Here is a 26,938-nt window from a genome sequence, read left to right as displayed (position 1 = left end):
CCCACAGACTCATCAGATGCACACTAACCCCCCACTTACCCCTTAGCCTCCCTTGGAAAAGAAATGATGGGAAACAAATGGAAGTTTAATTTTGCTTTGACTTTTGAAAGGCTTTCCTCGTGTATGGAAAGTGCGGCTTTCAGTAATCCCTCTGTTAAATCCACTGGGCAGTCATTTAGGTTTGCTGGGATTTAAATGGCAGTGCCTGTTAATAGTGCTGAAAGCTGTACTGGCCTTTTGCTTAGAAAATAATAACCAGGTTGGTTTTCCCTCTGGGTTGCTATGCGTCTGAGACAGAGCAGAGATTTGTGAGTTGCATTCACCTGAGAGGGGCAGGGTAGACAGCCCCGGACACTAAATTCTGCTAGCCTGAGGACAAGTTGCAACATGGGGGGAAGCAGGGCAGGTTACTCCCATGCTCCCCCTGCTGGTGTGTTTTAGCCCTGCCCTGGAGAAGCCCTCTTGGGAGAGGAGACTTTGGTTTCCAGCCCCATCGACACCATTTTATCTGCTGAGTCTGCCACCAATGGGGTCTGCTAGCACTAATGGTAGGCGCTGGGCTGTAGGGTGTCACATGTCCTCCACTCTCATTGACTCTAGCTGGAGTTGAGGGCACTCAGGGGTATGTCTACAGTGCAATTAGAAACACACGGCTGGCTCGTGCCAGCTGACTTGGGCTTGCGGGACTTGGGCTAAGGGACTGTTTTATGGCATTCAGTGTAGACATTCAGGCCCGGGGATCCTCCCACCTCGCAGGGTCCTAGAGACTGGGCTCCAGCCTAAGCCCAAATGTCTACACCTCAGTGAAACAGCTCTGTGCCATGAGCCCAAGTCAGCTGGCATGGACCAGCCACAGGTATCTAATTGCAGCGTAGACCTACCCTCAGTGCTGCACTGGATCAGAGCCAGCGATGGGAGCTGTGGTGATATCGACCTCTTTTCAAAAGGAGTTGGACTGAATCCATTTTACATAAGCCACCGAAGAGCCAGCCGACCTGGGAGACTGGAAGTAAACTGTCCAGTATCCTGCTGCCAGTTGCTGACCTGGGGACAATGCAAACAATACGTGACAGATATTAGTCCCATGGCTCCCTGCACTACTGGAAGGTGATGAATGTGGTATAAGAAACGATAGAGAATGGAACAGAACCAAACAAAGAGAGCACAAGGCAAAGAAAGGGAGATGCTCAGCTGTCGAGGGCCAGCCAAAAAGCCCAAACCTGGCTGCCTAAAGTTGGGCACCTAAATAAAAATGGCCTGGTTTTTCAGGGGCGCTGAGCCCCCACAGCTCCCATTGGCTTTGATGGGCTTTGGATCAAGCCCTTATTGAAGATTAGACCTAAAATGATAATATTTGTCATAGGCTGAAAATGAAAAACAAAACAACTCCCCAGATGTGGCTGATGGTTATGATTTTAAAACAGCTTTGCCCTGAAAATCTTGTCCTACTGCTGGAGTTTTTTTTTATTATTATTATTCCATTTAGTCCGATTACATCACATGCGGCAGTTGTCTTTTCCTCTCACACACCCACACACCCCTGGTATCTGCAAAGCCGCTTTCCAGATGAGAACAGTAATTGTCTCCCAGAATACGTGACCTGCCACTGGGTCTCAGGTTCCTGCAGAGAACTTGGAAGCCGGAAATGAAGTGTTAATGTTCTATAGATTACAGTCCTGCCAAGCGCGATGTGGGGCTAGATTCTCATGGGTGCTTGTGTGTATGCTCGTTCCTGCCTGCGCACGTGTGTGAAGTGTGGATTGTTAGAAGCTGGCGGGAAAATTAAGGTTTAAGGTCAGCCTGGATCTCAGATTTGTTTATCTGACAGTTGACCCAACGCCTTCTGTCTTAGGTACTTAGCTGGCCCCAGCGGTGGTGGAACAATTTGTACAGTGCGGGGGCTGAGAGTCATTGAACCAAACTGTAAACCCTGGATATCATGGAAACCACTTCAAGCCAGGGGGTGCAGCAGCGCCCCCAGTCCCCCTAGTTCCAGCACCTATGGGTCACCCTCAGCGCTGTCGTATCTGAGCACCTCAAGATCTTTAATGTATGTATCCTCCAAACACACCTGAGAGGTAGACCAGTGCTGCTATCTCCATTGCACACATGGGGAACTAAGGGGTTGCGTGACTGGCCCAACATGACTCAGGGCATCTGTGGCTGCATAGGGAGTGGAACCCGCATCTTTTGAGCCCCAGGCTGGTGTCCTACCTCTGGCCAAGCTTCCTTCACCAAACAGTCAATAAAAATGGTGTCCGGCCTCAGTGTCCTTGTAAACCTCCCTGAATGGTGGCTGCATCCCCTTTCCAGCTTACGGAGATGAGCTGCTTTGCCGCTTCCCTCCAGGCTGTTTACACAGTCATCCAGGAGTTGGGTTTTCTCAGACATTTCCCCTCGATTTTGCCATTAGCAGCCAGCCTGCTTGTCCTGTCTCATTACGTTAGCAGCCTTTCAGGGCTGTCCTCACGGCTCCAGCACAAGCTCCCGCCCAGGGGCTTGCAGGCTCAGCGCCCGGGCAGTCTGCGCTGTTCCGGTGTCAGTCTCAGGTCAGGCTGAGGAAGCCGCTTTCTGTGCTAAGCATGGAAGTGCAAAGCCTTCCTGCACTGGGGTGTGGGCTAACGGGTCCAGGGAATCCCCCCCACTCCACGCTCCTGAGCTGTAGCCCCATGGAGGGGAGAAACTACTTGGAGATTAAAGACTAAGGCTTCATGTTACCCTCCACCATGCACAGCATGTGGAAGGGGGAGAGCACCAGCAGCAGTGCCTCTCCAGCTGGTAGGAGTGTCATAGCTTAGGGGATGTGGTCTGAAGTAAGAGCTGGGGAGCAGCTCCTCCCTCCACCATGCTCATGTATGTAGCTGCAAACCCCCCTCTGAAGTGGGTGATTGCAGCTGCTATCATGGCAGCATTGGTCCCAGGGCTTAGGATGGGGACTCCCAGCTCCTGCAGAGGCTCCTGACTTCTCCCGCCACTCAGAGATCTGCATGAATCTCGGGACGTTGCAGCTTTCGGGCACGGAACTGTCTGCCAAGTGCAGACATCCCCTTCTCCCCACAGAGCAATTCAGGGCAAATGCCCTGGGCTGAATTCTGCCACGAATGATGCCAGAATAACTCCACTGACTTCAGAGGCATCGAGAGCAGAATCTGGCCCCTCCCTGGAAACCCAAGCTGTTTCCTAGTTTCTAGGCGGGTTTTCCTTGCGGAGAGTGGCAGGCGGACACAAAAGCATAGAGGTTGCTTTTGTTCTCTGGAAAATGAAGTGTTCTCATTCATGAGCACCCTTGTCTGATTTATCATCTTAGGGCCTTTTTCTTGTTCTTGTTGCAGAAGAATTAACTGATAGCATCCTTAGACAATTGCTAGCTGTCTCAGTCGCTGCTGATTCCTGCCACTGATCTTTTAAAAGTGTTCTTCAGTTCTGTTGGAAGTCTGCACCTGAAATAGCTCCACCTTCTATTCAGTCAGAAGATAAACAAACCAGGCACCCAGTCTGGAAACGGAGCCTGCTTAATGGCGTGTAAAGGGAACTGCTTAGTTGGAGACGCCACCAGACATCAGTGGAGATCCTTGCTTCTTGCACGTCCTCCAACACCCTGCCTGGATCTCACCAGAGTCATGGATTAAGGCGGTGGTTCCCAAACTGGGTTTCGTGAACCCCTGGGGGTTCGCAAAATGTTACACGGGGTTCTTGGGAAAAAATTCCCTAATGGCGGACAGAGCTGTCCCTAGGGACTCTGGGCAGCACAGCCCGGAGCCCCTGGACTTCCATGAGCTAAGCAGATCAAAGCAAGCAGATCTATCACACTGAGGAGATTGAAACTTCAAGACTCCTTATACGAAATGGAAAGGGAGGTGGATATTTTTTGCTGTTTTTAAAATTAAATAGGCAGCTAGTATTGTTTTTAAAATTATTATGAAGAACAAGTTTAAGCTTTGTTGTAACGTGCATTGTTTGCCTGGACTGCTCAAGACCTGAATGCTTGTGTAGGAGGAACTCTTTGAGTTGGCTCCTTAAATACCTTCATGCTGTTTCACATCTGAAACTCCTTGATGAAATGTAGAAGCCTTGTCTTATAACAGGCTTATTCAAAGTGATACAAGCTACGAAAGTGAGATCTTGGAAGAGAGTTGCCGTTTTCATAATGTAATAAAAATACTGTAATGATCAATAATAATTAATAATAAATACTGTGCAATAAGCATGTCATAACAACACATTTTATATTTCCAAGATCACTGCTTTTATAATTTATACTCAGGTAAAGGAGAAAATCCCTGGAAATATTCATTTTTAGGCGGGGGTTCACGAGACCTGACATTTTAGTGAAAGGGGTTCCCAGGTTGTTGAAGTTTGGGAACCACTGGATTAAGGCGATCGTCAAACCCCACTTTCCCACAATGGCGGGATGAGTAGGTATTCAGCTGGTATAAACCGGCACAGCTCCATCGAAACCAACGAAGACTTACAAGCCCTACAAACCAACAGTGACCTACAAGGCCAGATGTTCAGTGTGTTAAAACTAGTGCAGCGCCCTCGCCTCTACATGGGCTATTCGTTATTATTTCAAGGCTCGGGGCTTCATTGCGAAGAGAAGTAAGGAAGAAGAGAGTCCCTGCTCCAGTGAGTTCACAATTTGGGTGTTTATATCTGTGTAGGAGAGAACAAAGTCGGGACGAGAGGCTTCATTGTAATAGAGGTCACACACGAGAGAGAGTACCCATTGGCACTAATAGGAGCGGTGCAGAGAGATAAGAGGCAGATACCCATTTGTCAGGTAGAGCAGCCATGGCTGTGAAGGATAAATTTGGTCCGAAGGTGGCCAACTGCCTGCATTCAGTATTTCAACAATGCCAGCCTCCCAGTTTTAAGTCTGTAATCCGCTGGGCTGTTTACACCATCAGGGGCAGAGTCAGACAGAGAGAGGCTGTCTGGTGCAGAGAGGCAGTGTTTTCTTTGCTTTCTTTCCCCCTTCCCCAGGCAGGATTATTCCCTTGGTGCTGCTTTAAAGTGACTTTGCACTGTCTGGCTCTGCCTCGTTTCCACGTCAACCTTTTAACCTCACTTAATGACATCGGTGCCCCAGCTAATTTAACGAAGCAGCGTGAAATGGGATTTCTTATTAAACGATTAACATAGAAAGCCAACGACTTTGGAGCCGTGACCCCTGATGGAACTTCTCCAGTCGGACGTGCCCTGCTCTTTCTGAAAGAGACAGGAAGCTTGAATAATACATGCCAGGCAGGGTGTGGTACTCCTTTAATCTCCCTTTCGTCAATGCTGCTGCCTCTTTGATGTGCCGCTTGAGTCCAGGGACGTCTGTCTAAAAAGCGAGCATTAACCATGCTGCTTTGCCTTAAGTGCACTGTAGCTTCCCTGGCTCCGTGAGCAATTTGATTTCCCCATCAGAAGGTGTTTGGTGGAGCATCGTCTGGCAGTACTCAGCATGTCTTCAGGAGCATCTGAGTGCAGTGCTAGGTCTCCGCTAGCATGGATTGCTCAAGCATGCTGTCTCTCTCGCACATATATCTATATGGGGGGGGGGGTGAACATATGTGTAGGTAGAGATTAGAGAATTCTCAATAACCCGTGGCTTTTATTCTGGGTAATGCCACGGGGATTGGCTGGCCTTGTCTGTACTTGTGAATAACCCTGATGCAGTATAACTGCACCCCTAAGTGAAGATCAGGACATGCAGGGGGTTTGTACTGACTGGGCTGGTCAAGGCTCAACCTTACTTGTAATTAAGAGTAAATCCTGATTAGCTCAATAGGTGCAAACCCCTGTAGAGACCTGCAGGCTAGCACCAGTTGTCCAAGTCAGTGCATTTAAAGAAGTGACCCAAACAGCTTCCGCAGAGGCGAGTGCGTTGGGTACTGAGATATGGATATAGAGGCCTAATTTTGGCCACTCACATTTGAACATATTGGCCTCAGTCTCCTGGGTATTGGTCACTAGGTCGCACTGTTTAGGGACCTAGGCCCGGATGTTTAAAGTTATTTAGGGGGTGGCGTGCTCCGCGTTGCAATGCCTAACTGATTTCAGAACATAAATCTCATTCCCAAAAGGGATTTCTGAGCCAAAATACCATTGACCGTCTAGGGATTTTATCTCCCAAGTGCCTGAATCACTTTTGAAAATGAGATTTAGGCTCCTAAATCAATTAGGCGTTTCAATGCTTAGCGAAGCAATGCTTAATACCTTTAAAAATCTGGGCCCTAGGGTATTTTCCATGCATTTGCTGTTCCAGCCTCTTACTTTCTCCCAGCCTCGTGGTCAACTAAGGGCCAGAACATCAGTTGGTGTAAATTAGCGTCCCTCCATTGAATTAATCTGGCCCAGAAGTCTGGGAATCAGCCAGCCTTCCTGTTAAATGACCCCACCCTACAGAATATCCATCTCTAGAACCACTGCAAGCCAATAGATTTTCAAGGCCATCTCCTACTGATAGAAGTTTGTCATGCTGCTGACCTGGAGTATTTTCCAGTGACCACTTCTCCCTTCCCTCCTCCCCCCCCCCCCCCCCCCGTCTCAGTGTGGGCTGTGTACTTGACAAAAAAGGGAATTAAATGACCATAATTATGCATTTTACGGAAACAAAGTTGAGCAACTTCTCCAGTTAATTGCTCGAGCCCCGTTTCCTCTTTCAGCTTTCGTCGGAGCTGCTATCTTGGGTTGTTTTATTTCTTTTTTAAAATTGCTTTTATCCTTTACCGCGTATAGCAATATACAGCTAGAAAAAAAAAATCCATTTCCTGCCGCTTCCAATTCCTGCCAGCCGATAAGAGACAAGGGTGAAGCCTTCCCGGGGCTCTGGGCCTGGAAAAGGACAGGAGCAACCAAACGGCTAAGAATAGCCTGGCAGCCGCAGTTTGCAAAGTCTACAAGGTTTTTTTTTAAAATGTGCTGATCTAATAAGGATGAAGCGAGTTTGCAGCTCTCCCCAGGGTTGCCTACTGGATGAGTTTTGTTCCCGTGGCTTTCTGCCCCCTGCCCCAGTGTACAGAAAGGCATCTGAAACAGAGCGATACATGCTCGGGATGGGTCCCCCGGCATCATTTACCAACCCCAGACTGTATTCCCTGCTCTTGGATTCTCCACGCTGCTCAGCGATGAGGATTGAACTACCATGAGACGGAAGAAGTTGGTGGATCCAGATGAAAAATGGAAGGTACCCTGTAAATGCTGATCTGGGTGGATTGAATGAGAAACCGTTGGTACTGCCAGCTGTAAAAGGCTGAGGGGGCTGGGTGTGATCCTGAGATGTGCCAAGTACCTGGCATTCTAAGCTCCTCTAAGGGCCATGCCCCGAAGGAGGTTTCTTATTCTGTTTGTAGGGAGAGAGGTGAATGACAGAGGAGGAATGGGTATATGGTGAAGGCACCAGACTGGAGACCTGGTTTAAATCCCTGGCTCTGCCACAGACTCTCTATGGGACCTTGTACTAGTCACTTATTTTCAGTCTGTGAAACGGGGTAAAAATCCTTCCTTTGTTAGCTTTTTGGGGCAGGGCTGCTTCTCGCTTCATGTCTATACAGCACCTAGCACAATGTGGCCCCAACCTTGGTTGAGGGTCTCCCAGTGTGAGCATAATACAAATAGTAAAGGGGATACACAGCTGGTCAGCTTACGGGGCATCGGGAAGTCTCGTTGTGAAAAAGGAAGGCAAAGGGTGAAATCCTACTATAAGATGAGTGTGTAACTGGTTGGAAAATCGTTCCCAGAGAGTAGTTATCAGTGGTTCACAGTCATGCTGGAAGGGCATAACGAGTGGGGTCCCACAGGGATTGGTTCTGGGTCCAGTTCTCTTCAATATTATCATCAGTGATTTAGATAATGGCATAGAGAGTACACTTATAAAGTTTGCGGACGATACCAAGCTGGGAGGGGTTGCAAGTGCTTTGGAGGATAGGATTAAAATTCAAAATGATCTAGACAAACTGGAGAAATGGTCTGAAGTAAATAGGATGAAATTAAATAAGGACAAATGCAAAGTACTACACTTAGGAAGGAACAATCAGTTGCACATATACAAAAAGGGCAATGACTCCCTAGGAAGGAGGACTGTGGAAAGGGATCTGGGGGTCATAGTGGATCACAAGATAAATATGAGTCAACAGTGTAATGCTGTTGCAAAAAAAAAGCAAACATAATTCTGGGATGTATTAGCAGGAGTATTGTGAGCAAACATGAGAAGTAATTCTTCTACTCTACTCTGTGCTAATTAGACCTCAACTGGAGTATTGTGTCCAGTTCTGGGCACCACATTTCAGGAAAGAGATGGAGAAAGTCCAGAGAAGAGCAACAAAAATAATGAAAGGTCTAGAAAACATGAGCTAGGAGGGAAGATTGAAAAAATTGGGTTTGTTTAGTCTGGAGAAGAGAAGACTGAGAGGGGACATGATAACAGTTTTCAAGTACACAAAAGGTTGTTACAAGGAGGAGGGAGAAAAATTGTTCTTCTTAACCTCTGAGGATAGGACAAGAAGCAATGGGCTTAAATTGCAGCAAAGGAGATTTAGGTTGGACATTAGGAAAAACTTCCTAACAGTCAGAGTGGTTAAGCACTGGAATAAATTGCCTAGGGAGGTGGTGGAATTTCCATCATTGGGGATTTTTAAGAGCAGGTCGGACAAACCTGTCAGGGATGGTCTAGATAATACTTAGTCCTGTCTTGAATGCAGAGGACCGGACTAGATGACTTCTTGAGGTCCCTTCCAGTCCTATGATTCTATCCTGGCCCCATGGAAGTAGATGGCAAAACTCCCACTGGCTTCACTGGGGCTAGGATTGCACCTAGAAATTAAAAAAAAAAAAAACAGTAAAACTCCCTCCAGAGTATATTGCAGCAGGTGGCTTTCAATCCTGTGGCAGTTTGTAATTCAATGACATTCTTGCTCCTAGTCTATTACTGTGTATAACAATTATGGCTTGATGTTATTATTGGCCAAGCACCAGGGCTTTGCAAAACATACAAGCAGGGGACACAGGCTTTCTCTGCATCTTCAAAGGTCTTTGCAGATCTTAACAATATCTTTAGAAATCGGGGTCCTTATAACACCCCAAAAAGGGGAATCTGCCATTCCCCCCTCCCTCCACACATTTGTAATCTCTCTCTTGGCCATGGATGTGGGCAAGGACTGAAGAAGGAACATGTCTGATTTTAGAGAAAACGCTTTATTTCTTTGTATAGTCAAAGATCATCTGAATCCTCAGCATAGGGCCTGTCGGTACTGGTGCAAAGCCCCAGTGTAGATGTGCTGCACCAGGGTTAAACAGGGCAATTTAAAATGCATTTGTGCTGGGGGTTTGCACCAGTGTAGCTACTACACTGCTACAACTATCCCCAGCATGGACGGACCCTTAATGTTCTCTGTCCAAAAGGTCCATTCGAGTTCCCTAGAAGTATCCACATGCTGCACATCCCACCGCAAGCCCCAGCTATCTTTACCTAGTAGTGCTGGCTGCCAGAAGCCATGCGTGGACCTGACAGAAGGACTGGCTGGTCACTGCGTGGATGGACCACTGCAGCCTGGGGAGTAAAGCATCCAATGGAACAGTGCAGATCGCCTCCTAGGCCCGATCTTCTGGGCCCTCTGCGTGCTGAACTTCCATTGAAGTTGATGGGTGTTCCATGCAAGATCAGACTCCCTATTATTTTTATAGCACCGTAGGTGCTCATGAGACATCACAGATATATAGGAAGATAAGGTCACTGTGTCCTGGAGCTTATTGTCTAAAGGCCGGTTTCTGCTTCCACTGAAGTCATTAATAGTGGGGTCCCTATGGTTAATATAACAGCAACCCATGGAGGAGAGGAGAATCAACAGTAAACAACAGAGGCAAATCCCTTCCTAGTAATGAAATCTGTGCTTGTCTCATCCACACCTAGGACACGTCACTGTTATTAAACCTTTACGTGCAGTCTCTGGAGAATGTGCCACTCCTCCTGTGCAAGATGCTGGTGATAATGTATTCCAAAGTAACGAGCGATCAAAATTATACTGTACTAAAGGGTCATTCGGTGAAAAGTTGATGGAAATTAGAAATCAGGCCGTGTCTGCCAACAATATTTAACTGTTCGCCAACTCTTCATTAGAAGCTGCAAGCCATTTATGCGTTACCTAGATTTGCATAACAATTTGCATAGAAAACTCAGCCACTGAAAGATGTGTGGTTTTCAAATGGGAAGGCAGCGTGCTTTCGGCATTTCAAACTAGGGACAGGGGGACAGGCCTGGTTTCTATTCCTGGCTCTACCCCGCGACTTTTTTATGTGGCCTGTGGCTAGTCACTTCCCCTCGCTGTGCCTCAGGCTGGCTGTCTGTAAAATGTAAGTTAAAGCACTCTTTTCCCTCCCGGCGGGACGGGGTTGAGAATGTTTGTAAAGGGATCTGGAATCTGATTACAGAAGGAGAAGGTGTCACTGTCCGACAGTGGCCAATGCCAGGTGCTAGAGGGGGAAAACTGACTCACTGAATAGCTTCAGGCCTAATCACTGCCCCTCTCGGAGCATCCGTTTCCTCCTCTGGAAAGTGGAGAAAATGTTACTTCCCCACCTTTGCAGCTTGGGAAGAAATTATGCTGAACCGTGTTAGAATTCTCAAAGCAGTAACTTCTGTAATGAGAGGAGACAGATCCTGACTACAAGATGTTAGAACCTGAAATGCTTCCAAACTTATAACTTTTTTCCATGATATTTGCCCCAGATTGTTTGGATTTGCAACTCTAGTAAAACACCGGCGCATCTAGCATGCTATCCTTGCATTGAATGAGGGTAAAATGTCGGAGGCAAGCTGCCTTGTGCAGGTGACTTCAGAGCAAAAGCTTACTCAAAGAATAGCTTATCTGCTGTAAGGGTACCCAGTGTAACAGTTTTGTTGCTGCATCTTCTCACTGGCTTCTACAAATGGTGTCAATAATGGTTTTACTGGTGGGAAACATCTACCAGGAACCAAGCTGCTTCTCGCGGTCTGTCTCTCGTCTTTCTCTGTCTCTGTTTGTTCGTTGCTATGGAACCGGAGGCTCCCCGGGTGTATTGTTTTTAGACCCCTCTATTCAGATTTCTTCTCCTTTCTCTTTGCTCCCAGCTGGACAAAGGGGACGTGAGCACGCTTAGCCTGCCTTCCAACACCAGCCATGGCGACGCCGACGTCAGCAACATCTGCTTGGATGTCCCAGATGGCACCCCAGACCCGCACAGGACGAAAGCTGCCATCGACCACCTGCACCAGAAAATCCTCAAGATCACCGAGCAGATCAAGATTGAGCAGGAGGCCCGGGATGACAACGTCGCTGAGTACCTGAAGCTGGCCAACAACGCTGACAAGCAGCAGGCCTCCCGCATCAAGCAAGTCTTTGAGAAGAAGAACCAGAAGTCGGCCCAGACCATCGCCCAGCTCCATAAGAAGCTCGAGCACTACCACAAGAAGCTAAAGGAGATTGAACAGAATGGGCTCTCCCGACAGCCCAAGGATGTCTTCCGGGACATGCACCAGGGCCTCAAGGATGTGGGGGCCAACGTCCGGTCCAGCATCAGCGGCTTCGGAGGCGGGGTAGTGGAAGGTGTCAAGGGAAGCCTGTCGGGTTTGTCCCAGGCCACCCATACGGCTGTGGTCTCCAAGCCCCGGGAGTTCGCCAGCCTGATCCGGAACAAGTTTGGCAGCGCCGACAACATCGCCCACCTGAAGGACACTCTGGATGACGGGCACCCCGAGGAGGCCTCGAGGACTCTGAGCGGCAGTGCCACCCTGGTGTCCAGCCCCAAGTACGGCAGTGACGACGAGTGCTCCAGCGCCACCTCAGGATCTGCGGCAGGCAGCAACTCAGGGGCAGGGCCCGGCGGCTTGGGGAGCCCCAAGTCCAATACCCTGGACAGTCACCACAATAACTTTGACACCATCCTGGAGGAGCTCCGGGAGATTAAGGACAGTCAGTCGCACCTGGAGGACTCGATGGAGGATCTCAAAGCGCAGCTGCAGAGGGACTATACCTACATGACGCAGTGCTTGCAAGAGGAGCGGTACAGGTAGGGCCAGCCCCAGTGCAGCTGTGTGTGAGCGCGTGCATGAGTGCCACCTCCCTGTCTCTGCAAGGCTGTTCCTACGTGGCTCACACCAGTGGGCCTGCATCTCCATCGGCCCTTCATAGCATTGCTATTTTATATGTAGTTCTTCGCAATTCGTTGTGCAGAGCTGTTCAGTTAAAGCAAATGCCTTCAACGCCCACTGCCACAGTGCTCATGTGCAACCCTGCAATAACAAACCAATGTGCGCAGCTCCCGTGCACCCCCTGAGCAACTCGACAGTGACAAAGCCGTGTATGCAGCCTGGCCCTCAGAAGCAACCCTACAATAACAAACCGCTGTGCACACTTGAACAACAATAACAAATAAGTGTGTGTGCACAGAGGACGAGGATATTGGTAAGGAAGTAGATGCACGTTTCAAGCTTCCCAGTGTGGAAAGTAACTGATTTACCACAATGATGCCACACACCTTGACAGTGTCTTTGAAGAAACAAAAATTGGGTGTTACTGAGAGCACTTGGCTTTTTAGGGGGATGTAAATTTCAATCTATTTTACTAGTTGGGGGGCACTATAGTTTAAACTCACAAACCCAGCTACAAAGGATTATGGAATAAGGTGGATCCTGGGATGGCCTATTGGCCATTTTGTGGGTCACAGATCAAAAAAAGGCTGAGAACCACGGGCTTAGGGAATGAAACAAAGCAGAGCCATTCGAAAGGGCAAATCTAGTGGTGAAAGGCTCCGTACATACTGTAGTACCTGAGTGTTCTATTTTCCATGGGAAGTGGAATCCTGGCACTCTGTTCCCATTAGGGAAAGGAACCAGGCTTTGTTACATTGATCCCGGCAAGCTCCCATGTAGCCTCCACGTTGAAGAGCCAGGCTCTGTCTGTTTGTTTAACTGTAGGACCTCCCAGCAGCCAATAGCCCTAAAGGAATCCCGTGATGCTTCCCCTCTGCCAATCACCCTGAGAAAAAAGGCTATTTGCTATTTATAAGAGGCAAGAGGAAATGCATCACCTTGCTCGACAGGCAGTGCCAGCCCTCTCAACTCTTGGGAATAGGAAATAAGGACCAGCTTCTAAAGGGGGCATTGGCTTGGGCTTTCTTTGTTTAGATCATTTTGGCTGAGGACAAAAGCTGAAACACTGTTTAAAAATACTTCTCCAACTGAGAGCCTGTGTGAGAGTTCACACGTTACAGACGTACGGGCTTGTGATGTCATTGGGGTTCCTTTCTTTCCCTGGCTATTTGAAGTTTCTTCCAAGCCCTTCTCAGTAGCTGGAAAATGTCCTGAAATATCCTTGCCAGTGTCAGAGGAGATGGAAATAAATCACCATGTTCCCAAATCCAGATAGTCCTAAGTGACCAGAGAAACTCCCCTCCCTTCCTTCCTCCCCCCTCCCACCTCCAACAAAGGGGACTAGGAGTAAGGGTCACAGAGCATCTCTCATCTACTAGAGTTTGCTGGTCTGAATGCAGCTTAGGGGCCCAGGTTCAGTAGGAAAGCCATTGCCATCTGATGGCCCACATGAAGCGAGGTGGGGGTGCAGCTCAAGTGGCAGCCACCCCTGTCGTGGTCACTTGGATGGCAGTCTTGACACAAAGTCCAAGGACTGAATGGGTGGTGAAGGCAGCTGATCTGCCCTCTCACCCTTAGAGATCAGGGCTAAGGCGCTGGGCTGTATTCGTACTGCTGTTGCCTGTGCTATGCCTCTTCTGTGGATAAGATGGGGTGGAAGGTTCGCTTCCCCCACCCCATTAGACACAAGGTCCCCTTCCAACACATTTCATCTCAGAGAGGGAGGCACGGGAGATGCTTAGGAGCTGGGTAACCAGGAGATTCTGAAGCTCCACTGACCTCTGGTTTCAGGGCCCATTTGAGTCCCTTCCACAGCTAAGGGAATGCTGGAGAATCCAAGATCGCTGCTTCTGAGAGCGAGGCCAGCCCCTCGGGGACTGCAGCACAAACCAGGCATCCTAGAGACAAAACAGGAGAGATGAAATAAACTCCACGTTATTGATCGCTGCGTGCACACAGCCTCCTCTGTCTGCTTCTAATCTGCATCCCTCAAAGTGTCCATCTGTGGACTCTAGGCAGCACTGGAACCTGTCCTATATATTTTAGATTCCATAGCGCCATTGCTGTGTGGAGTGCTTCAATTGCTTGACACCCAAAGTCATTTCCATGTCATCCACGTCACCTCTGTATGCCGAATATCTGGGGCGCTAGTGAGGTTTGGGCTGGGGGAGGGGAGCTGGAGTTAATGGAATCTGAATTTGATGGAAACAGACTGTTCTCCTTGCATGATAGGAGAAAGATGAGTCAAATGTAATAACCCGGCTGCCAGCATTCACACCTTCCCCATGCACCTTCTCCTCCCTCCCCCAGATACGAGCGCCTGGAAGAGCAGCTGAATGACCTGACGGAGCTCCACCAGAATGAAATGACCAACCTAAAGCAAGAGCTAGCCAGCATGGAGGAGAAGGTGGCCTATCAGTCCTATGAGAGGGCCAGGGACATCCAGGTATGGGAACTCAGAGAGCCCACGCCACCATCCTTACTCAGCTGAACTGGCGTCCTTTTGCAGATGAGATAGGAAAGGGGCAGGGCGGTGTGTGGAGGGGGCAGATTTCTGCAATGGGAGAAGGGACACTACATGCCTCGGGGGAAGTGTGGGGCTAGTACCTGAACGATCAAGGGGATCCCACTTTCAAGGAATGAGCTATCACCCTCCAAAGCAGTCACTTGTTGTGATACACTCTTCAGAGACAGAGAGCCCAGAGGAGACAGCAATGGGACAATTTAGCCATGACCCTCAGAGACTCTTAGTCTGGTGCGGAGCTGCATGGCTCAGGGGACTGGTAATGGACTACTGATGGCTAGTCAGTGGCCCGCATGGAATGTGTGCCTGCAGCGTGTCCAGGTCCTAGTGAACTAAATTCACTTTGAACATGAGGAAAACACAGGGTGTTTCTGGAAACAGTGCAAAGGTCCGAGTCACTCACTTAGCAGCTGGGCAGAGCAGCAGCCTGAGGTGAGCAGAGGGGCTCATTGCAGGGAACATGAAGTCACAGAAATGTAGGGCTGCAAGGGACCTCCAGAGTCCATCTAGTCCAGCCCCCTGTGCTGAGGCAGGACCTAGTAAATCTAGACCATCCCTGACAGGTGTTCGTCCAACCTGTTCTTAAAAACCAACAATGTTGGGGATTCCACAACCTCCCTTGGAAACCTGTTCCAGAGCTTAACTACCCTGAGAATTAGGAAGCTTTTCCTAATATCTAACCTAAATCTCCCTTGGTACAGAATAAGCCCATTACCTCTTGTCCCACCTTCAGTGGCCGTGGAGAACAATTGATCACCATCCCCTTTATAACAGCCCTTAGCATATTTGAAGACTGTTCTCAGGTCCCGGCTCAGTTTTCTTTTCTGAAGACTAAGTGTGCTCAAGTTTTTTAACCTTTCCTCGTAGGTCAAGTTTTCTAAACCTTTGATCATTTGTATTGCTCTCCTCTGGACTCTCTCCAGTTTGTCCACATCAAGTGTAGCACCCAGAACTGGATACAGCACTCCAGCTGAGGCCTCACCATTGACAAGTAGAATGGGACAATTACCTCTCCTGTCTTACACACAACATTCCCGTTAAAACCTACGGGAGCAAATGCCAGCTCCCAGCTTTGGTCAAGTTTCCAGAGGTGCTCAGCTGCCACTTTTCTCGGGAGCACCTCTGAAAATGGGGCTGCTGGAGTCTTACGGACAGGCCATTGAAATCTATGCATCTGTCAGTCCGTCTGTCTACCTGTCGGGGTTTTTGTATTGCACCCATTATTGGAGGGACTGATCAGAAGTGCTCCGTTAGAACTGTCACATCGCGCTGCCCTTTGCGTTGTCACCTTTCAGGTGTCAATAATATACGGGCCATTTATCAGAGGCCCCCAGTGAGTGGATTTGACTGTAGCTGTTCAACACAATCTGCAGGGGACTGTTCTGCCCCCACGTGGCAATTTGGGGAACTTCCCAGTGGAATTGACTATATCTGATGCTCAGATTTTATTCAGCCCTTGGGAAAAAATAGCACATATATCGTGGAAGGGAAGCAAATACATTTCACATGAATTAAGCGCAAACCAGGCAAAATGCAAATCTGCAAAGCAATGGAAGAGCTCTGTGCTTTCCTTACTTACATGCATTGCACCCTCTTCACCAGGCACGTGTGGGTAGACACAGCAGTAGCTCCGCTCTCCCTACTGCATTGTGCATACTATATACTCCCGCTTGCTCTAATACCTCTGTCTAATGCTCAGAATTAGCGGGTTTGGAAGCAGGTGGGGAAGGTTTTGAGGGAGGAGTATTTTGCCCTGTGCACAAGAGTCCCGTCAACCAGGGATCTCAAAATGGAGTCTTGCAACTGGCTTATTCCTTACTTGGGGTTTTCTGACTATCGTACACCTTCATTGTAAGGCTCTTCGGGGTGATGCTTTAAGTGGTACAAGATTGTCACATCAGAATCCTAATAATAACTCTACTTTGCATAGCGATCGCTCCCATCATCAACAGATCTCAAAGCACTTTGCAAATGTTAATTGAGCCTGACAACTTCCCTGAGGTAGGTGAATAACACTCCCCTATTCCAGGTGGGTGTACTGAGGCACACAGCATTGTTTAAGCATCTTGTCCCAAGATGTCACAGCCAGGAACAGAAACAAGGAGTGCTGTATTCTCACCTACACTTCCTCACTGAGTTGAGTACAGAACCCAGGCATCCTGGCTTCCCAGTCCCTGGCTCTAACCCACTAGCTTCCCCTCTCTCATGGAGACAGGCACAGAACCCAGGAGTCCTGGTTCTAACCACCAGACAGCACACTCTGCCACACAATGTAGCTGCTACACTGTGGTGTCCTACCCTGCGGCCAAACTAACCCTGGTTCTCGTCTACCTCCGCAGGAAGCGGTAGAGTCGTGCCTCACCCGCGTCACCAAGCTGGAGCTCCAGCAGCAGCAGCAGCAGGTGGTGCAGCTGGAAGGGGTGGAGAACGCCAATGCCCGGGCCCTGCTGGGCAAATTCATCAACGTCATCCTGGCCCTCATGGCGGTGCTGCTCGTCTTCGTCTCCACCATCGCCAACTTCATCACGCCCCTCATGAAGACCCGCATGCGGATCCTCAGCACTGCCCTGCTGTTCCTCTTCCTCCTCTTCCTCTGGAAGCACTGGGACTCCATCACTTATTTCCTGGAGCATGTGTTGCTCCCCAGCTGATTCCCTGGGGCAGCATTCCATTTTCCTACTGAGAAAACAGGAAAGGGATGGGGGAGAAACTGGAGCCTTCCATAAAATGTCTTCATTCATTCAGTTCAGTCTGGTTTCCCACCCCCTGCACCCATCCGTATTCACATCCAGCATCCTCATTGTGGCCAGCAGCGTGGGCTGTTGAGCCACGATTGTTCACTCCTCCGTGAAGCCCTGGAAGGTGAGGATGGGGAGAGCGATGGAGAATTTGGAAGAAACCTGTAACTGACATGTTTGTTTGTTTTTTTAAAATGACATGATCGTGATAGTCTCTGGGCACAAGGCTTTCTTTACATGCCAGCCACCACCGGGACTGTAATTTAAAAGCTTTGTATCCAGAGCAGAGTTTGCCTTCGAACCCAGCCACTGGGAAACTTTCTCTAGAGAGAGGAGAGGTTTTTTCTTAAAGACAAGGCTGGCGAAAAGCTCCTACCTGGGATGCAATAAAGAAATCAATAGCAAGAGGAAGAAGTGGAGCTCAAGTGAATATTCTAATGTTTCTGCTCCCAGGAGAGCTTGCATATTTGATGAAGCAGAATGTACACATCACACCAGCTTCTCCAGACCAGATGCACTTGCATTCCCATTGTTACCAAACAGCTGACAAGTCAGATGCAGAATTGGGGTTGCTATTTATTTATTAGGATGGCGTCCTTTGCACAGCTGATCATTGGCGTGTGGCCAGCGGATACCAGTTCGGGTTCCGATCAGAAAACTCGTACACTTCTGGCACAGGTGAAACACATTGTGTTGGCTTTTGTTTTTTTCTCCTTTGGCTTTCGTTTGATCTCTTCAGGGACACGTGGACCTTCCAACATCGCACCTATGAAATTTACGATCTACACAAAGTGTTGTGCGCATGTTTTAATTTATTTCGAGGTTCTGTTTCCATTTGTGAATCGAGCGTGGGGGTAAAACGCAGCTGCTATCACAGCCTCCGTGTCTCTAAAGAAGACAGTGCATGTTGTCTCAAAAGTTTCTTGAATGGTTTCATATTTCTGTGCGTGTGTGTATGTATACACACATACAATCACATCCTCTCCTGTTGCAATTGGGTGTAGCTCCAGTGACTTCAGTGGAGTTGCGCCAGTTTACAGTCACAGAGCATTTGGCCATTCGTCTCTTTGAAGCTCATTCCTGCTTTCCTGACACAGCCAGAACTTCCACGGATGCTTGTGGTGTACTAAAGAAGTCAGTGGATGTGGTGGGTGTGGCACGGAATGCAGGATTGAGTGCTTGGAAGGAGGGGTTGTCATAAGTAGGTGAACAGCCAGTCACCTCTGTCCGTTAAAGGAAAACTGTTTGTATTGTCTCTCCCTTGGTTTCTTGGGCTTTGACACCTAGAAGGTGGCATGGGCTCGTCCATGCTATCTTTTGGTTTCTCAGCTGAACCGGAGACATGCTGTGACTTTGGAGTGTAACGATCTAGCGAGGAAATTCATTCCTGGTCTAAATTAATTGACCAATGAATCCTAGCTAGGATTGCTCCTACAGGCAGAAGTGCAAGGATCCCATTTGTATGATGCAAAGGTCAGTTATTCAAGGGTTGTTGCAAATGACATGCAAGAAGCACAGCTCATAAAGGACATGCTGGCATTTCCTGTTCCAAATCTTTGTCTGTGTATGATCCTTGCACCTTTGCCAGAATGGATGCATGATAAAGAATAAATGACTAGAGGGTGGACGGACTGGGAGGAGGAAGCATTGGGCCTGATTCTCTCCACGTTGTGCAGACACATCTGTGCAAAGTAGGTGTGAAACGTTCCTGTTCTGATGTAGCGTGGTCCTGGTGCACAGGGTGGCACAGGGTGCAACGTGATGGAGAATCAGACCCCAGGAGTTCTTTAACTGATAGCTTGTTTCCCTCCTCATGGCAATCCTTCCTGCAAGACATTTACAAATGCCCGTTCAAAAACTCCAACATCCTTTTGCCTTTTTCCGTGCCAGTTATGAAGGATGAACACATGTGGGGTGTCCATTTATCAAATATGGGCACCTAAGTTTGGCTCCTGCATTTCTGCCACTGGTACCAGCACTTAGAACTGGGTCCAGGAGCCTCGAGTGTCTATTTGAGTTGGGCACTCGTGGTTAAGATATGGACCGAGAACATTTGGGCAGTGGGAGGGGGCACGCCTGCAATAACACCCCACCGTGTTTGGCTTTGGTGTTGGGTGGTGGGGACTGCTCTTCAGAATGATCAGCCGTATACTGCAGAGACCTCCGTTGGAAAAGCTCACATGAAATGTACGAGCAACGCTCTGAGCCTTCTTGGAGACTAGGGGGGATGTGAGCCCCAACCTCTCTTTTATACATCTATTTATTTTGTATTTTTGTAAGGATTTAGCTGGAGTTAACATTCCTGATTTTATCAGTTATCCAAGGAAACTCGGATTCTGTTGAAAACGGCGAGCTAATTTATCTATCGACATCAGGTTTGATATTCTCAGACCCGAGGGGCAAAAATCTTAATACACTGATAAAAATGGCTACAACTTATGGCCCAGGTTCAGAAAAGTGTCCTGCTTCAGGACAGCATGTAGGCAGATGCTCAACTTTAAACACTTGCTAAAGTCTCTTTGAAGTCTGTAGGATTTAAACACACTCAAGTGCTGTCCCGCAGAAGGGCAGTCATAAGCACATGCTTTAAATGCTTTCATGCACTGGGGCCCAAAAAATCAAGGTTCTGGTTCCCCTTTCACTGGGGTAGCTCCACGGACTTCAGCGGAGCATCCCACCTGGGTTAGGCAGCAAGCTAAAGTTTTTCATGTCAAAGCGGCAGTTGAAAAAGACAATCTAGTGAACGGGCTGCTTGCCTTTCCACAGCACTGACAGCTCGTGACCTTCTGTACTGGGGTTGGGGGCGGGGTTCTGATTTATCGAGCAAAGGGTTAAGCTCCTTTTTGGGGGCCTGATTGTTTCTTCACACTAGTGTAAATAAGAAGTTACAATGGTATATTTGTTTGTTTGTATTTCAGTAACACTTAGAGGCCCCAAATCAAGGTCCGGGCGCCCATTGTGCTGAACAGACGTGTAGTAAGAGGGTTCCTGCCCCAAAGAGCTTACAGTTTAAATAGGAGACACACACAAGTGGGAGGAGAGGCGAAGGGAAGTGGCTTGCTTAAAGTCACCCAGTAAGTTAGTTGCAGAATTGGTCATAGAAACCAGGTTTCCTGCATCCTAGGTCAATGTCCTACCCCCTGGACCATGCCACCCCTCAAGCAGCTCTTTACATGTGCAAAACCAGTTCGAGATCATGGTCTGCAACAGTGATAAGGAGGGACCATCCCTTCTGTAGAGATGACCACTAACTCCTGGGTCGGCTCTCAGTTAGGTCACGTGTGCTCCACCAGGAGCAAGGAGAGGAAGAGGGGCCCTTTAACCCCTCCCTTAAGTTTCCTCCCCTTCTCAATAAGCCATTCCCTCTATTTCCCTGGTGCCTCAGGACTCACATGTTGACCTGATTCCCTCCTCCTGCAGCTAGAACGCTGACAGAGCATGAGGCATTTCCATGTAATCAGCCACTCCCCTGCTGCCCAATGGATGAGAATCTGTGGGATCTTTCTGCCTGTCCATTGTTCTAAAAGCATCATCCATCCCTAATCCGATCACTGTCAGCATCACTGTACAGGCCGCAGGGACAGCGTTACCATCTGGACCAGTGGTTCACCGATCACTGTGGTCTCTGACTGCTTCCGCATAGCTACCCCTTGTCCCCCGCATTATGAGCTGCACCAGAGCTAAAGCAAGGAACAGGCAAAACAGAACTCCAAGGCAGACTCCCGTGATACCCTCCAAACCCACTTCTCCTCAGGAGCAAGGCCCACCCGAGTCCAAGTATAGCTCTGCTGTTCCTGCACACACTGCCTCCGGTCAGTCGTAGCAGAAACAGGAGAAGAGGACCTTGCTTCACATGTATTTTAATGGCTGGTTGTTTCACTGGCGGAATTTGGTTTCAAAGACTTGGTGACAACCGTTCAGATGGCTGGCATCAAACATGCCATCGGCAGCATTTAGAGGCTGAACCAAATCTGGAATGGAACATGTTGCTACACGAAGGGAGGAAGTTTTGAAGGCGAAATGTAGTGGAGATTAGACTTGGGAGGTGTAGGGCCTGATTTGCCCTTGCCCTGCCCTGCGTCTCATCATTTACTTCCACGCCAAGTGAGGGGGAAGTGCCACTCTACCAGAACAAGAGCGTGTTCTAGCCACTCTGCACTAGTGCAAATTATGACAAGATGCAAGGCAACCTCAGGCCCACGCATTGGGTGGCTAGGGCTAAATCGCCTCTTACCCCACACTTGTCCACTGACTGCTCCTGATTTACAACAGTAGAAAATCAGAATCAGGCCCCATGCTCTCCCTTATGGAGCTATGGGCAATTGCTGACCACTGGCTCTTCCCATCTAAGCGTCAGAGACGCGCCATAGAAGGCAAAGAGGCACAGGAGACGGAGTGGAAGGGTTGCTAAACTGGTGGTAGTGATCAGGCTGCACCGTAGAGCTTCCCAAGTTTCATTTGGCTGACAGGTTTCCCTCTCTATCTCTAAGCTCTGTTTTAAAAGGACACACCACAACTGTTTTGAGCAAACATATCTTCTCGGGTCTGCACGGGATTCAAGAATGGGGGGAGGCCAAAACCAAACTAACAAAAAAAAGCCTTTTAAGAAAGCCTCCAAATCACCCCCAGTCACCAGAGCTCCTAGTCGACACTTAAAAGTTAGGTCAACTTAGCTACACGACTCAGAGCTGTGGAAAATTTCACAGCCCTGAGCACCTGTTAGGTCATCCTAGCCCCCAGCGTAGACACAGCAGGGTCTACGCTACAGCAGAGCACCATAGCTGTATTACTGCAGCAGCTGAAGCACAGACATACCCTTAATGTTGTCGGAAGCAGGCAGGCTTTCTCCCTTTTCCCGAGGCACCAGGTCGGGGAGGAACCACTTAACCAAGATCAGAAGCTCCTTACTTCAGAGCAACCAGACTTACATTCAGAAACAGCAAAGTTTCTAGGGCCCAAGACAGGCTAGTGACCTGGGGAACCTGCAGCAGACAACATAGCTGCTGACCCTCTCACTCTTAGCAGCCTAGCTGCCTCCTTTTCCTGTTTATGTAGCCAAGCCACAAGGGTGGGGCAGGTTGCTCCTTGACTGAGCCCAGCCTGTCTTGGCTGTAAACTCCAGACTGTCCCTTAAAGGGGTAGTAATACTCCCTATCACTGTCTGTTTTATAATCTATCATTATTTGTATTATGGTAGCAACCAACTGAGATCAGGACCCCCATGGTGTTAGGTGCTGTACATATCCATAATGAGGGACGGTGCTGGCCTCAGAGAGCTTATGATCTAAATAGACAAAGGGTGGGAGGGGAAACAGAGGCACAGAGCATGGTAACTGACATGCCCATGGTCACACATCGGGGCAGTGTCAGAGGCTCAGTCCATTGGATTTTCAAGGCATATTTGCCTTGATTTTGTTCTGCAAGAGCTGCAGTTATTTCCCAGGGTGGGGAGACTGGTTATTTTAAGAAAAATTGCAGAGAACTTTTGAAATGTTAAAAAGGATTTTAATAGATATTATGGGGCAGTTTTATGTCCTTGTTCTTCAGTGACTGTGGCCTCGATCCTGCAAACATGCACACAGGTAACTACTCGTGTGAGTCATTCCTATTGACCGCCACGGGACAACTTACATGAATGAAATTAGGCACACGCCTAAGTATTTGCAGAATCAGGGCCTGAGACTCCACAAATATTCTGTCTCGGGGACACTGGCAGGGAGGTTCAGCTCCCAAATTTAGATTTTGTTTCAAGTTTTACAGAAATGTTTCCTGGATTTTTTTTTGATTTCTACCAGAACAGATTTTTTTGTGCAGGACTTAAAAGTTTCCTGCAGTTTTTGCAACCCAACCTCGGAGCCAGGAATTGAAACTGTCTTAATTCCACCTCCTTTCCCCGCCCCCCAACAGTTTAAACTGACCAATCTGGTTCCATTGTGCAAGAGGAGTCAAATGCAAAAAGTGAACGACTGTGTAAATGGCAGAAAGCCATTTAGCGTGTAAATAAAATGGTTTCAGAAGGGATTCTCTTGCGGGGGGATCGTGAATGACGTGGATGTGGGATTTGCTCTTTTGTTGTTTTTTTTATCGTCTGACAGTGTTCTTTGGAGGACAAAGGGTGAAATTCCCCCCAGCACAAGGCTGAGGCATTATTCAGAGCCTCAAGATAGGGTTTAAATCATGGCATTAAGTGGTTTGTAGGCTTTATGAACAGGGGTGAATTTCACTCTCAGAGCCTGATCCTGCCAAACAACTGCTAGGTAGCATCGTGCCTAGTGTTATTACCATGACGGTCTCATCAAGCCATTGCAGGCTCATGGTAATAATCACAATGGCCCTGCTCCAAAGCCCATTGAGGTCACTGGAAGGCCTCCTGTGGATGGAACAGACCCTGTGCCACCTAGTTATTATCATTTGCAGCATCAGCTCTGAAAACATTCAACCGAAAAATATCACAAATCATATCATTAGCACCAGGGACTTCAACAGTGCAATGAACGAACCACAGAGTTTACCAATAGCAAGGTGCACAAAACCATCCCTGCTCTGCTTGATCGTCCGCGTGACTGCAGCACAAATACCACAGAGCAACAAGGATGGAAGGGTCCCGAGCCAACAACCACGCAGGCACACGAGTAGCTTTACTTCCGCAAGGAGTCCCACTGAAGGCTGTGATTTTCAGAGAAGTTAACCCCCCCTCCATTGAATTTCCATCCGCAGTAGTCACCTTTCATTATTATTATTTATTATTTATTTGCATTGCAGTTCACGTAGGGGCCCTGCTCAGAGGCAGGGCCTCAGTGTGCTAGTGCTGTCCAAATACATAAGAAAAGATGGGCCCTACCCCAAGAGCGTGGGGCCAGATTTTCAGGTGCAGTTTTCTAGTGCGGTTTGCAAAAGTGTCTGTTTGAGATAACTGCCTAATGCCCATTAATTTCTAAGCTACTGAGACTTTTTTTGTAAGTTCCAATATGCACCTGCCTGCACCTTTGAAAATCTGGCCGGTCATCTAGGACAAGAACTTCACTCTTTTAGGTCCTTTTGAAAATCCCAGCTGAAGTCAATGGGAACTACTCAGCGGTTTAAACAAGGGCAAGCATTATCAGGACCCGAGCCTTGCTGCTTATCCCTGAAAGAGGCATGACCACCCTCGGTACCATGACCCTTTCTGATGCCGTGTGTGGCTGTATTTATTGTCTTTGGTTGACTCTTGTACCTATACTGTCTCTTTCCCATCAGCAGTTCCATGCATGGGAAGCTCTGATTTCATCTTGCTACTATTTATTTTTGGTTTTGTTTGTTAACTTTTTCCAATAAACCTGTAACAACCAACAAACCAACGAAACAAAAAAGCTTTTGTGAAACTGGAAAGTACTGTAAAAAAAAAATCCTGCGATGAGAGCGTTTTCCAAAAGATAAAGCAAAAAAACAAAAAAGGAAGGAAGGAAGGAAGGAAAAGTGTGAGAAAATGTTTCAAAAGACGGATGGAGGTGTGTGGGAAGAGACACAGGCTGAAAGTGTCGTTTGCCATTCTGTATGGACCCTGGTGCATCTGGTTTAGCATCCTGGGGGACTGCTGTTTTATACCTTTTGAGGATGAACTTGACTGAAGGTTTTGCAATGGTTCTTCAGGGGTTTTTCCCTTCCTTGTTACCGGATTTTAAGTTGAAAACTTGCTGAAAGGCCTACCCGTTGCCATCCTGGTTAACTGCGTTTAAGAGCTTTTTACGTTGCACTGAGGATAAACCACACAGGTTATTAGCTGGCTCATGGGGGCCGCATGTTCATCAGCCCCAGGGCCTCTGCCCACGTTCCCCTCTGCACCGTGCAGAAGCAGGGCTCCAGCAGGCTGGCTCTGTTTTGGTGCTCAGCTGCTGTAGGACCGTGTGCTGTTTCTGAAACACTGGAAAGCGATAAGGTAGCCAAAGCCCAGGTTGGATTTCAGCTGCCGGCACTGACCTAGAAAGGAACCGAATCAATCTGAAATAGCAGCTGAGCAAACAAGAGCAGGGATTTGGAGTCTGATGTTTCAAACCAAGCTGATGGCGTTGCTGGTGTTGAGGGTGGACTGGCCCCTGTTCCTTGCTGCCCTCTCCCCTTCCAGTCTATGGCCAGAGGGAGAGGAGACAGTGAGTTGCCTCCACATCCGTTACCAGAAGAAGGAGTGACTGATTGGCAGACTCCCCCCAGCCTGATCCTGTGGCCGAAGAGGGAAATCAGGTGGTGAGGTGCTCCCCACTCCCTTCCCACTGCTGGAGAAGCAGATCAGGCTGGCTGTCAAGTTACAAATCTCGGGGGCGGAGGGACAGTCACTTGCTGCGCCTGGGGCAGGTGCTGAGCATCCCCTGGGAGTGCTGGTGGGGGTTGTGCATGGGCAGGACCTCTCCCTACCAGGCTGCTTGTATGTCAGATCAACTTGAGGAGGGCACTGGAGAGTTGGCAGGTGGGCTCCAGATGTGATTCCTTCCCTCCCCACTGGAGGCCCAGCCAGCCAAAGGGATGGTGAGGGGACAGGGCAGAGGACATGGCTCCAGCTCAGCGGGGAGGCCAATCCAGCCTGGGTTTCATTTGCTGTCTGAGCATGGTGGGGTCCCTTTGTGCAACAGTGGTCCTCTTGCCCTTGTGGCTGGTATAAATCAGCAGCTCTCGAAAGCCCCAGGGAAGGGGTGCCACTTTTCTGTGTTTGACTGAGCCCCTGCGTTGAGAGAGGCAGAGCAGACGAATGGTTAGACACCAACTGGAAAGGGTCTGCCCCCACGCTTGGGCTGCCCTTCCACAGTAGGGCCCGAGTGAGCAGCCACCACCTCTGCGTGTGTGACCCAGCACCCCCCTCCTGGCGTGTGTCTATGGAGCAATGTACCCTGGAGTCCTTTCATCCTCTCAAGGGTGCAGGATGACTTCCTACCCTGGGCCGGTCTCCCAGAGCTCATGATTGCTACTTGATTCACAGCAAGGGACTATAGCCTGGCTAATGAACACCTGTACAGAGCCTGGGGGCTCGGGGGCATGGCAAATGATGTATACCAAGGACATGGCGCCTGCCCCCAAGAGCTCATGCTGCAACGCAGCCCAAACCTAGGGCAACGGGGAGAGGGTGGAGGAGAGGAGAGCAGTGTGGAGGGGGGCAAAGAAGGAGAGAGGGAGCCCTTGAAGGAGGAGAAGTGGGCAGCAGCTGCCTACAGGGTAAGCAAGAATAGAGTGTGAAGCTGAGAGGGGCAAACGCCTCCACACAGCACAGCCCCAACAAGGAGGCCCAATGAACACGGTAACCCTTGTCCTCCAGCCCTGGGCAGAGCTTCCAGAGTGTCAACCTCAGGCCAGCTCCACAGCTGGTGCAAATCGGCTCCACTGAAGTTACACTGTGCTGCTTGACACCAGCTGAGGATCTGGTCCTTTTTACGACATCCGTGGGAGGCAGAGGTGGGAGATGGAGTTGGGTGCATCTTACAGCATTTGCGTTTCCGCTGTGTGTGATTTCTGTGCGGCTGACACACGATCTGAAGCTTTTTAGTCTTATCTTCGGGCTGTTGCTGGAGCGCGGCATGGAAGTCCTCCCCCTCTTCATTC

General features: G+C 48.9%; 1 protein-coding gene and 1 long non-coding RNA gene across 6 annotated transcripts in view; one reads left to right on the top strand and one right to left on the bottom strand.

Annotated features, from left to right (window-relative positions):
- TMCC2 (transmembrane and coiled-coil domain family 2) overlaps nt 1-18,270 on the top strand; it is a 68,320-nt gene extending 50,050 nt beyond the window's left edge. For 3 of the 4 annotated variants that reach the window (XM_054028081.1, XM_054028082.1, XM_054028083.1), the window contains 3 exons: nt 11,093-12,030; nt 14,423-14,558; nt 16,976-18,270. In XM_054028081.1, the coding sequence (XP_053884056.1) occupies nt 11,093-12,030; nt 14,423-14,558; nt 16,976-17,287 (1,386 nt within the window). In that variant the 3' untranslated portion in view covers nt 17,288-18,270. Of the gene's footprint in view, nt 1-7,084; nt 7,175-11,092; nt 12,031-14,422; nt 14,559-16,975 lie in introns of those variants that run through there. The other variant, XM_054028086.1, reaches the window with a different exon arrangement.
- LOC128837156 (uncharacterized) overlaps nt 1-22,802 on the bottom strand; it is a 48,616-nt gene extending 25,814 nt beyond the window's left edge. For both annotated transcript variants that reach the window (XR_008444905.1, XR_008444906.1), the window contains exons 1-2: nt 22,190-22,802; nt 13,892-14,010 (exon numbers count right to left, since the gene is read on the bottom strand). This is a non-coding gene — a long non-coding RNA (uncharacterized LOC128837156). The remainder of the gene's footprint in view (nt 1-13,891; nt 14,011-22,189) is intronic.
- Between the last annotated feature and the right edge of the window lie 4,136 nt (nt 22,803-26,938).

This window comes from Malaclemys terrapin, chromosome 4 (assembly GCF_027887155.1).
Source record: "Malaclemys terrapin pileata isolate rMalTer1 chromosome 4, rMalTer1.hap1, whole genome shotgun sequence".
In the NCBI taxonomy this organism is placed as follows: Eukaryota; Metazoa; Chordata; order Testudines; family Emydidae; genus Malaclemys; species Malaclemys terrapin.
The sequence above is the reverse complement of the archived record's forward strand: the minus strand, read 5'-3'. Positions and strand labels throughout refer to the sequence as shown.